A 12,551-nucleotide genomic window follows, 5' to 3' on the forward strand; every position below is an offset into this window, starting at 1 on the left:
ACCAAGCCTCACTACATTTTTCATCTGGAATAACTAAATCCTCCAACCTAATACCCCGACCTTCTATGACTGGGAAATGGGGAAATGGTGAACCCCGCATGCCTTGTACTCCAAGGAATGAAATCTCATCTTGAACCCTTGTCCAGGACTGAGAACCATCTATGGGCTGATGAGTCTGCTGACTTCCCCAAGATTAGATACCTGATTACTGCCAGATTCTGGTTCTTGGTCACCGTGATCCACCTGACTAACAGCCAGTCCCCTCAAGCTGTTCTCTCCTGGTCATCAAAGGCCACACCCTCTACATCTTGGGCTCTGCACTGAGCTTTTATTTTTTATATACCTTTTTCCTATTTAAATTCAATTAATTAACATATAAAGTATTATTGGTTTCTGAGGTAGAGGTCAGTGATTCACCAGTCTTATAGAAAACCCAGTACTCATTGAATCACATGTCCCCCTGAATGTCCACCACCAGTTACCCCATCCCCCCATCTACCTCCCCTCTGACAACCCTCAGTCTGTTTCCTATAATTAAGAGTCTTATGGTTTGTCTCCATTTTCATATTTCGTACCAAGCTCCTTTTAAACAACGCAAATGAGTAGGTCCTTCCTAATCAGTTCCACAGTTCACCAGATTTATGATCTCGAACAATTTACCTTCAGACATTCCGTCTCCTCATCTGTAAAATGGAGATGGCCTGAGAGATTGCTGAGAAATTAAGTGATATGTTGCCTGTAAACTCCTTAGCACTGTGACTGTCACAACTGAGTGTCCAACAAATGGCAGCATCCCAGGTTTCAAATTATACATAAGTGTGACATAGAAGGCATATGTGACAGACGGTAAATGACCAACACGTCAGCAATTGGAAGCTGGCCCCATTCTGTCACCCAAGCCTCTGTGCCCTGCCCAGGAGTCTGTTTGCTCTGCTTCAGCTGCCCTGTCCTCTGGTCTAGCTTCCCCAGACACCAAGCATACGTGGTTCTTTCCGGCAGATCTACCCAACATACACTACGAAGCAGGTCAGAATGCCACTGAGGCTTGGTGGCGAAAGCTGCTGGCACCAAACTGCAGGAGCAGTCATATGCTTTTACCTTTTGCATGATAAACAATTTTTACTTGGTACAAATGACTGACAAACAATCAGTCAAACTTACTCAGACTTAGGCATATGGTGGACTCTAACTCAAAAATGAATGAAAGGAATCTGTTTAGTCAAGCAAAATCATGAAAGTTTTTTTTTCTTTTTTTTTTTTTTTTGCAAATGATGAATTTTGAGCTTTCAAACAAAATTAGAATTCCAAAATCTGGTATCGTCCTCCATAAGCTTGACAGCTTTCTGTACTTAACGACTTTGTTGATGATGAGCCTTGTGGTGATGTTAACAAATGTGATTTTTTTATATTATACCATAAAATATGTCAACATTTGGAAGATCTGCATACCTCAGTGGGACCACTATTTTCCCAATGACTGGGGCACAGTTACAAAATCATGCATTGGTAAAAAGGATCCATTCAAAGTGTAAAATTGACCAGTGGAGTTTTTTATAAGAGTATGAAAGTTTATGGATATTGAGATTGGCTCCCAATCCACATTGCACCTAAACATTAAGAAAATACCATTTGTCAAGTTCTGATATAGAATTGGAAAAAATATCCACAATTATCTGAAAAAGCTATTAAAATATTCCTTTTTTCCAAATACGTATCTGTGCGAGGCCAGATTTTCTTCATGCTCTTCAATCAAAACAACATATGGCCACAGATAGAATGCAGGAGCAGATATGATAATCCTGCTGTCCTCTATTAAGCCAGACATTAAATAGATTTGCAAAAATGTAAGAAAAAAAAGTTACTCTAGCTGCTTTTTGTTTTAGAAATATACCTGTCTTTCATAGAATATTACTTGTGTCAACATAAGTGAGTTTTTATTTGCTATCTGACAATAAATTATACATATTCTTAATGATTTTTACTGTATATTCTTCTCAATTTTCTGTTCTCTTTTGAGTTAGGGGCTATAAACAGGCTTGTCCATTCGCTCATTTGTCTACCTCCGGGTGATGCTAGTGTTCTTTTATCCCAGAAATGTGGGAGAAGGCAAAGGAGGGTAGAAGGGATGGGAAGCTTCTGGTAAATGTGCACACGCTTTGTTCAAAAGTGTTTTGAACATTGTTTTTGGTTGGAGTTCATGTTTCCCAAATCATTCTCTCTCATCCAGTGCTCATTCCCAGCATCATCTTTCCCCTGACAAGTACTGATTTTGTACCACCCATGTGTCAGGCACCGTCTGAGGACCTTCATAACATGTCAACTCAAATGTCCCACAGACACTGTCAACTCATCACCCCCAACACAAAGACTGAGGGACTCCTCAGTCCCTCCTCCCACGCTCTGGTCTGAATGATAACTGCCATTGGGCATCCCAAAGCCCAAGCCAAACACCCCCCAGTGTCCTTAACTCCCCTGGTTCCCCTTATCCCACATCCAACCCACGACCAAGTGGGAAAACATTCTTCAATAGCTTTTAAAAGTCCACTTTTCTCCACATGCTCGTTCAAACTTCCTTCATCCCTGACCCAAATTACAATGACAGACAGCGATGGCTCGTCCTACCTCCTGTCACCTGTGTCTATACCGCACTGAGCCTGGAAACTCACAACTAGCACACCAGTAACGCGGACGAGTTGAGGGATATCACCTCCACTCCAGAGATAAGGAAAACAAGGCTTGAAAGTCAGGTCATTTGCCCAGGTGGTATTTTTAAAAGGCAGAGCTGACTGGGCCCCTCTCCTGGTTCTATCTCAAGCGCCCTAACTTTCAGGACAAATTACAAGCTCTTTAACAGGGCCTGTAAGACAAGAGCCCTCTGTATGGGCATGCCAGCCTTCCATGCGCCCTGTGCTCCTTTTATCTCCAGGCTCTTCCTTTTTTTTTTTTTTTTTTTTTAAAAGATTTTATTTATTTATTTGACAGAGAGAGATCACAAGTAGATGGAGAGGTAGGTAGAGAGAGAGAGAGGGAAGCAGGCTCCCTGCTGAGCAGAGAGCCCGATGCGGGACTCGATCCCAGGACCCTGAGATCACGACCTGAGCCGAAGGCAGCAGCCTAACCCACTGAGCCACCCGGGCGCCCCATCTCCAGGCTCTTTCACACATGCTCTCCCCTCTGCCTGGGCCAGTCTTCCCCTAACTGATTTGGTTTAAACATGTCTTCCTTCAAGAAACCTCCCCTGACTCCCTGAGACAGAGAAAGCGCCCTTCTTATGAGTTCCCATGACAACCACTGCTCACTGTAATGGTAGCACTAACCACGCTGGTTTTTTTGGTTTTTACTTTTTTGTTTTTTATTCCCTCAGCCCCTTTGGTGAGGTTGTTCCATACTCAGAATGCATTTAGGTTTCTTTTGTCATCATCAGCATGCCGTGCTGGAATTATGTGACCTCTGAAGTGATTTTTTAAATTCACATATATTAAAGTATTCTACTCTTTACTCTTACTTGTGCTATAAAGTCCTGTTTCAGGCATCCACCACTAAAGTATCATACAGAATAGTTTTGCTGCCCTAAAGATCCCCCAGCATTCATCCACCCAACACTCCCTCCCCCACCCCATCACAGTTTTCATCGCCTGTCTGCTTGATGATCTCTCCCCCTCTGGTTCAGAATCTGTTCTGTTTAACAGTGTCCCCAGTGTGGAGTTAAAATGCCTGGCATTCTAAGGATGCTCTGAGTATCCCTGTTAAATCCAAGAACTGGAAACGCTTCAGAACCTACAGCCTAAACGTCGACCCCCAATAACAATGGAACCAGCGCTAACAACCCCAGCAATGCTATCCACAGCTCCCTTATGCTCTCTCTTACCCAGTGGAGTCCACGGCTAGTTAAGGCTAACAGCATGTCTGCTCAGCCGGTGGAGGGGGGGCGGGGGGAGGACCAGCTCAGAGGGGTCAGGATTATGGAGCGGCTGCCCCAGAAAGGGGGCCCCGTGGAAGGGATGGTACTTAGCGGGGATTGACACTTGGAACAAAGAAAGAACACTGGGAACCCTGAAAAGCCTCAGCTGGGGAGCCCCACATCTAAACCAAAGCCCTTCACAGCACTGGAAATGAGATATTATCACGACGCTGTGTGGATCAAGGCATGTTCGAGGACTGCTAACTAAGCAGGCTCGTAGATGAACTTGGCGTGGAGAGTCTAGGCCCTGCTCGGGGATCTGTGTTTCTCGCTCCTATGATTTGAGAAGAGCTGGGAGAGCTCCAAAGCCGTGGGAGGAGGGAGAAGCTCCGGAGAGCTGAATTGTCAGAGCCCAACAATGACTTTCTCTGTGCAGCTGGGCTTTGCACCTGGTGCTTGCACAGGGCCCTCTGTGCTTCTGTCCTTCCGCACACAGAGCTGTCTACACAGGCGGGGCTTATAAATACCGTCCAAAGGAGAAGCGAAACCACTGGCTAGTTCTCCTTTTCTCTGCTTAGTTGGCGCCCAGCAGCTGAGAGCAGCTGGTACGAACTCGCATTCCCCAGTTCGGAGGCTCAACCTGCTTACTATTTTATGGTTGGGAAGCTTCTGGCAAACATCCTGTTTAGAATAAAATGGGACTCAGACTGACCATCGGGGGCTAAATTTACCACCTAGAAACTTCAAACAAAATAAAAGAGAAAGCAGAGGAAAGGGTGAGACCTATCAGCACATCATTCACAGAGTCAGAACACCAAAGTCTTCACAAAGTAAGCTTTTTACCTGTATGTAGAAGGTCCTGGAGCTTGTTATGATTTCAAACAGGTTGTCCCTCATTAAGAGATCACTAGACAAAGAGAAAAAAAGTTACCACGCATGCCCGCACACACATCGAGGACATGATTCATCCTAAGTCAAGGCTCCGTATAAAGGGGGCTCCCAGGTCATCCCTCCTCCAGTCTCTGCCTCAAAAAACACGAGGGGGTCTCCTCTAGCTTCACTTCCTACAGGCTCTCAGGCTTCACCATCCCCATGGAAACCCCACACATACACCCCACCACCAGTTCTAACAAGATAAACGCCTTTCCCTCTAAAACCGTCTGCCTAATATCCACCACATCCCGTAACACCTACAGTTGTGGGGAGAGGGTTATTTTTTAAATAACGTTTTAAGGATTTACTTATTTATTTGAGAGGGAGAGAGAGCACACAGAGGAGGAACAGAGTGAGAGAGAATTTCAGGCAAACTGCACCACGAGCTGGGAGCCCTACTCAGGGCTCCATGTGGGGCTCCACACAGGGCTTGATCTCACAACCCTGAGATCCTGACCCCGGCCAACACCAAGACTCGGACACCTAACCGACGAAGCTACCAGGCACCCCAGTGGGGTTTTATTTAGCGGCTAAGACATACAGTTCTTTTGTGCAAAGTGGTTTTAAGTGGTTTTTTTCAGGGTCAAGCAGATGAACATTGTATTGGTCTTACAAATATGTAAATATAACTCATTGATTATATATTTTTCACTATGTAAGATACTATTTACATCAAAATATAGGGAGAGATATTTGATGTGTAAGATTTTGTTAGTTTCAGGTATGTAACATAATGATCCAGTATTTGTATACATTGTGAACTGATCACAAGAGGGCTAGCTGACATCCATCACCACACATAGTTACAAGTTCTTTTTATCTTGTGATGAGAAATTTTAAGGTCTACTCTCTCAGCAACTTTCAAATGCACAATACAGTATTATTAATTATAGTCATACTGTTCATTACATCCCTAGGACTTATCTATTTTATAAATGGGAGTTTGTACCTTTTGAACCCTCTTCACCCATTTTGCCCATCCCCTACCCCCGCAACCACCAATCCATCCTTCGAGTGCTTTCCTGTGTGTTATTTCATCCAATCCTGACAACAGTCCAATAAAAAACTTAAGATTTTCCCTACCTTGTGGATGAGGAAACCTAGGCTCAGAGAAGTTATGTGACTTGGTGCCAAAGTTAGCAAACAGCAGAGCAAGGATTTGAACCCAGGTCTGACTCCAGAGTCTATGCTTTTAATTATTCCACTACCGCTTGCTTCTCCTAAGGGAACCAACTCATTTCTAAAACCTTCCTCCCCACAAGCAGCCACTTTATCAGATTCATGAAATTCCTGCCCTGTGGGGTACTGGGTGGCTCAGCTGGTCAAGCATCTGACTTCCGCTCAAGTCATGATCCTGGGATCCTGGGATTGAGCGCCGTATCAGGGTCCCCACTCACTAGGGAGTCTGCTTGTCTCTCTCCCTCTGCCCCTCCCCTTACTCATGCGCACGTGCAAGCACGCGCTCTCTCCCTCAAATAAATAAAATCTTTTAAAAAAAGAAAGAAATTCCCCCTCTGTGCCACCCTGTACTGGGCTGAAACAGGGAGCTAATGAGAAATGGAAGGACAGAGTAGACTACTGTAAGATGCTTCAAACTGGGTATGAATTTGGGGAGAAGAATCAATCCTGACTTCTGCAAGGAAGAAGGTGAGAAGTAGCTGGTGCTCGGTGACAAACCTAAAATCAGCCAAAATTATTTGCAACGTTAAGTGTCTGCTGTGTGTATCCTGGTGCTGTGGGCAATACATAAGGAGTGAAAGGTCTAATTCCTTCCCAATAAAAGAACCAAAAAAAGCAAAACTATACAATTACATGTTAGACTGTATGTTGGACGCCAAGAGTGAGAATAATTCCAAAAAAGGACTGGTCACAGGCAGAGTTGGCTCCGGAAATGAAGACTTGGAAGGCCGTGGCAGGCACTGGGCCCATGACATGGGCACCGGGCAGAGGGGGAGCCTGAGACGAAAGACCCATGTGGGAAGGAACAGCAAGACGGGGGTCAAGAGGACGTGGGGCCAAATCTCACCTCCTCATAGAGAAAAGGTATTTGAGGAATATTTTTAAATCTTTGTGAGCCTCTGTACCCCAACTGTAAAATGGAGATGAGACCTCCCTCATCAGGCTGGTCACTCCAGAGATCAATGTATAAAGTATATCAGGCATCTGCTACCAATTACAGCAGATGGTGGCCTCTTGAGGCACATTTCACTGGCCGTCATTACTTTCTGAGTAGAGATGGCTCTTCTTCTGGCTACAATGTGTTAGCTTTTTAAATTATTCACATGCATACAGCACACTCATGTCATCGACTACTGAGGAGGTGAAAGCAAGGCAGGGAGGAAATCCCTGCCCTTGTCATAACTACTTCCGAGGCTACGTGTGTTGCCTTCTAATTCAGTTCCATTCAGTTCGGTTTAACTCAATTTAACAAATGTTGGTTGACTACACAGTTGCCCTAAAGCTTCCTGACTGGGTCTGGAGAGGCCGCACAGTCTCAGAGGCCTGGTACCCACACAGCCTTGCAGACTTCCTTCTCGGCTCCCTTAATTCCTTCACTAAGAATTCGGTCTGACTCCGGCAGCAGGGGACTCTGGCAAGTGCAGAGCGTGCTTGGGACTAAACATGTTCTGGGCTCGCTAAGCTGCCCACCATACCCAGACAGTCATACAGCTACCTATCCACACGGGCCCTCTGGAGTCAGAGGAGGCAGGAACCATCTCTGGGCATGAGTCATGGCCAATCTCTCCTCCGCACCCAAGCAAGCTCTGGAACCACACTTCTGAACTCCCACCTATAGCCACTGGCACAGATGACAACTTGCCACTGGGAACTTTCCTAATCTCTACTCTCCAACCGTCATCTGCAAGAGTCAGTACAGTCCCAATTCAGTCTCTGCTTCCTTGGGTCATGTGGCATTCGTCAGCATTCACGACCATCCCTGCATCTCCACGAGAACAGTCTGCCTCCTGCCAGGCGCCTCCCTGATGACGCTGGCTTTGCATCACACCATCCACGGGATGGAAAGACACAAACTGTCTCTGAAGACTGCAGATTGGGATGCCTGGGGGACTCAGCCACTTAAGCATCTGCCTTCGGCTCAGTTCATGATCCCAGGGTCCCGGGATCAAGTCCCGCATCAGGATCCTTGCTCAGCGGAGAGACTGCTTCTCCCTCTGCCTGCTGCTCCCCCTGCTTGTGCACTCACTCTCTCTCTCTGACAAATAAATAAATAAAATCTTTAAAAAAAGAAAAAAAAAAAAAAGGCTGCAGATTAAGGGACCGAAGGAGGCTTTCTAGATGCCCAGATATCCTTGGGTTTCTAAAGTTTAGTTCTAAGGGCATCTGTATCTGTACTGTTTATGGGAAGGCCCTTGAGTCAGAGCCCCAGATCCCAAACGCATCCCATGCACTATGGTATGTGGACGGTAAATCATTTCCTACTGGAAGCGCAAATGTCCAAAGGGAGTCACACAGAGTTGTTGTGAATCACCCTTGTGTTAAAGGGACATGAGAGACTTTGTCCACAGGAGGAGAAGGCATAAGAAGGTCAGGGAAGAGGCACAGGCAAAGCAGGGTTCTGACCAGAAGTGCTGGTACATGAGAAAACTGAGGGCACAGTCCCCACTCAGAGCCCTTGGCCTTTTGGGCGATGAGCATCTAATTCTAACACTCGAGAAGCATTCCAACACCACTCTCTTCTTTGTTCCTATATTCTTTCTTTTTCTCCACCAGAGAATTATTATATAGGCTCTGCCCCTCTCCTCAGGGGCCAGAGTAAGGTAGTGGGAAAAGATGAGCTGGCCCGGTGTGGTCTCTTAGCTGCATCGGTTTGGAAGCGGTGAGATGGCAGCCCCGGTCATGTGCAAGGAAGAAGGTTCTTGAATAGAGCCTCAGAAAGGTAGTAAATGGAGATTTAAGCAGGCAAATGGGGGATTTTGATCAGAAGAGAATCAGCACAGATGATTACCCAGATTTGACCAGACACTCATGGGTCTTGAGAACGTCCTTGAGAAATATAGTGCGCAGTGGTTCTCGGTCCTGGTAGAAAACACAGGTAAAAAAAGATAAATGACACTACCCATGTAATGCCACAACCCAGACCAGCTGACCAATGTACCTCTCTGGTCAGAGATGGTTGGCAGATACCAGGCTGCGAACAAGGCATGGTCTAAAAATAACTGTCTAGTGAGGAAAAAATTCTAAGAAGATGCTATGTGGCTCTGACCACAGAGTAGCTTGCTGCAGAGCAGCAGGGAAGAAGTTGGGCCATGCTGCTGTATCGATGTAAAGAGGTGCACACAGGGTAGATGAAGGGCACACGGAGGCACCTCTTAAACCTGTGTGTGTGTGTGTGTCCACATCTCTACTCACGCACACACATCTGGGTGTTATTCACAAGCCTCTTGCTTCCATGACCTGTCAGAAGGGCCCCAGAGCGATTACAAACCTGCTCACACTTGAAGTAGGAGATAGTAAAGTCATCGAGTACAAAGAAGCGACGTTTCCAGCTCTTCCGCTGAAATAAAAAAGCAGGACATTAAGAAGAGGCCCCAGCATTCTGGAGAATGTTCTAGTTCTATATTTCAGGGTACCCAGCCGGAAGGAAGCTGGGCGCCCAGATTCAGACTGCAGGGTGGGGGGCCACAAAGACTTCTTCCTATCAGACACGATGCCTCCAACCTGCAGCATGAATGCTTAGTCCCACACCTCTCACCAGTTCGGAAGGGCAATGAGGGGGCAGCTAGTGCCGAGGAAGGCGGTTCCTCCTGCCAGCCAGCTCTCCCCTGGGCTACACCCACAGCCACTGCCCCCAGGAGCCACCAGGACCCACTAGAGCCCCCGCACCGACACTCACCACATTCCCTTGCTTCACACAGTAGCCGCTCTTAATGAGGGGGGGCCCAGAGGGAACACGGCTGCCTGTCGTGGGGATGTAACTCTGAGACCTCCGAAGGATGGCGTGGGACCCGGGCTCGCTCCCCTCCTGCCCATCCCCACCGTTCTACAAGGAAACAGCAGAAGGATTAGCTCATGCCTCAGCCAGCCCTCTCTGGCGAATCCTCTCCTGCCTCTTTCTTTCCCCACGATAGCAATTAAAGAAGAAATAAACAAGAAAGTAAACATTCACGGGTTCCTGTCAGACACTGTACTGGGAAATGTCACAGGACAAGGCTCGGGGAAGCTGGGCAGAACCAGGAGAAAGGTAAGGACAGAGAATACAAGCCAGAAGAGGGAAGAAACACCCTAACGGGAAGAGGGGCTGTGGGCTTGTTTCCAGGCTCACCTGGCTTCCCCAGCTCCACTTCCCATGTGATTTGCAAGTGCTAGTCCCAGGACCACACAGCCTCAAGATGCAGTGGCCCTGATTTCTGCACTGCTATTCTTCATACCCACCCCTGTCCTGGATTTTCCTGACTACCCCATTGGCACTGGCCCCCACCCCCAACCACCTATCCTCTGTGCTGGCCTCCTCTATGCATGTCACTGGTCCACTGTGGATGCTCCCACACCCCCACCGGCGCCCGGCAGCCCCAGGCCCCAGCACCTGGTTGATGGGCGTGTGTACCACCACCCCTCCGATGATCTCTGTCTTGTAGGCCACCTGTGGCTTCTTCTCTAGGGCTGGAGGAGCTGGCAGGCTTTTTATAACTTCCGTAGTCAGGGGCAGGCTCCCAACTTTGGGTACCTGGAAAGAAAGAAAGCTCAGGGAAAATGGGTGGGTGGGGGGGAGACATGGGGAAAGGGACAAATGCTAGTAGGACCTCCTCTCTTTCCCAGCCCTTCCATTGACCCATACCTGAATATGAGGAACTCTGCCAGCGGACGCCTCGATACACACATACGCATACCCATCAGGCCTGAACACCCACTATGAGCCAGCCCTTCCCTGACTGCAGACCAAAGATAAAACAGCAAACAGACACGTCCTGCCCTCACGGCATGGACATTCTAATAGCAGAGACTGACAAAAAAGGGAGAGCCAAACACAGAGAATAATTACAAACTGCAAGCAGTGCCATAAAGAAAAGAAACAGGAGCTGAGACAGACAGAGGGGAACTATTTGAAATGGAGTGGTTAGCGGTGGTCTCCAGGGGAGGAAGGTGCTAGAACAGTAACCTGCAGAGGAACAGGAACCAGGGATGTAAGGAGGAGAGCACATAGTAGGGCGGGAACAGGTAATACATGTGGGCTCTGGTACAGAATTCAGGGAGCATGAACTTCAGAGCCCAAGGTACTGACTCCTCATCCGTCACTAACTCACTCAGTGACCTTCAGCAAATCACTGAACTTCTCTCAAGGTCAAAAGTGTCCCGAGTAGAAAATGAAAAGGGTATAATATGGATGTCATAGAGTCACCGTGCTTACCAAATGACAAAGTACATATACTTAAAAACTTCAGAAATACAAAAATATAAAAGTACAGTTGACTCTTGAACAATGCAGGGGGTAAGGGTACTGACCCCTGCACAGCCAGAACTCCGTGTATAACTTTCAACTCCCCCTGAATTTAACTACTAATCGTCTACTATTGACCAGAAGCCTTACCGATAACATACATCGTAAATTAACACCTATTTTGTATGTTCTATGTGTCATATGCTGTATTCTTATGATAAAGTAAGATAGAGAAAAGAAAATGTTATTAAGAAAATCATAAGGAAGGGGTGCCTGGGTGGCTCAGTGGGTTAAGCCTCTGCCTTCGGTTCAGGTCATGATCTCAGGGTCCTGGGATCAAGCCCCACATCGGGCTCTCTGCTCAGCGGGGAGCCTGCTTCCTCCTCTCTCTGCCTGCCTCTCTGCCTACTTGTGATCTCTGTCAAATAAATAAATAAAATCTTTAAAAAAAAAAAAAAAAGAAAATCATAAGGACTTACACTCCCAGTCATGTAAGTAAATCCATGCCATTCAAACCCATGTGGTTCAAGGATGGAAAGTATTACAAAACATTTTAATTAACATTTCACAAATGGTATTAACATTTACAAACACAGCCCTTTGTGAAGAGTTATCTTTTTGTTCCTCTCCTTGGCAGAATTAGGGCACCACGGACAGTCAGAGAATCACAGAAGTTTTATGGCTCCTTTGACGCCACAGGCCACAGACTACAAATGGTGGCATGAAGACAGATTCTGGCCAAACTGTGTTTTGTTTTGTTTTGTTAATTTTTTTCTTCAGTGCTCCAAGATTCATTGTTTATGCACCACACCCCACACTGTGTTTTATTGGTCTGATGCAGTATGTTTCTCAATCTACATGTAAAGCTTGGGGTAGCTCACCTAAAAATCCAGACTTCTAGCCAAGCATCATTTCTGTCTTTAGAGGGAGAACATTCTCCAGTTTGCCCCTGTCCCTACCCTGCTCCCCACCACTGAGGCCTTGAGTCAGGTGCTCTTTATCCCCATTTATGTTGCTTTCCTTCCTCCTTGCTCATCTCTCTTCTTTACTCTGGCAATTCTGATGAAATCTTTCCATTTTGTCAAGAAAATAGGAGAGGCCCAGGCCATTCAAGTCAACGGCCCAAAGCCATGGTTAATAACTGCACGGAGCCCAGACCCTAAGTGCCCGCTGGGGCGATGCCCACAGCCTCACGAAGCCTGTCTTTCACACAGACTCAGCACCTGTGTGGGTTGGCAGGATCCCTGAGTAATACTCACATCTTCACTCCTTCTACAACCTCGAGAATCAGAAGGATCTAAGAATCTAGACATTTCAAGA

At 46.7% G+C, this 12,551-nt stretch overlaps 1 protein-coding gene across 3 annotated transcripts in view; it reads right to left on the reverse strand.

Annotated features, from left to right (window-relative positions):
• The window catches only part of PLEKHA2 (pleckstrin homology domain containing A2), a 59,061-nt gene that overhangs the window by 8,852 nt on the left and 37,658 nt on the right, over positions 1–12,551 (reverse strand). For all 3 annotated transcript variants that reach the window (XM_044225339.1, XM_044225338.1, XM_044225340.1), the window contains 5 exons: positions 10,380–10,520; positions 9,690–9,836; positions 9,282–9,350; positions 8,802–8,872; positions 4,745–4,808 (listed from right to left, as the gene is read on the reverse strand). In XM_044225339.1, the coding sequence (XP_044081274.1) occupies positions 4,745–4,808; positions 8,802–8,872; positions 9,282–9,350; positions 9,690–9,836; positions 10,380–10,520 (492 nt within the window). The remainder of the gene's footprint in view (positions 1–4,744; positions 4,809–8,801; positions 8,873–9,281; positions 9,351–9,689; positions 9,837–10,379; positions 10,521–12,551) is intronic.

Source organism: Neovison vison, chromosome 11 (assembly GCF_020171115.1).
Source record: "Neovison vison isolate M4711 chromosome 11, ASM_NN_V1, whole genome shotgun sequence".
Classification (NCBI taxonomy): domain Eukaryota; kingdom Metazoa; phylum Chordata; class Mammalia; order Carnivora; family Mustelidae; genus Neogale; species Neogale vison.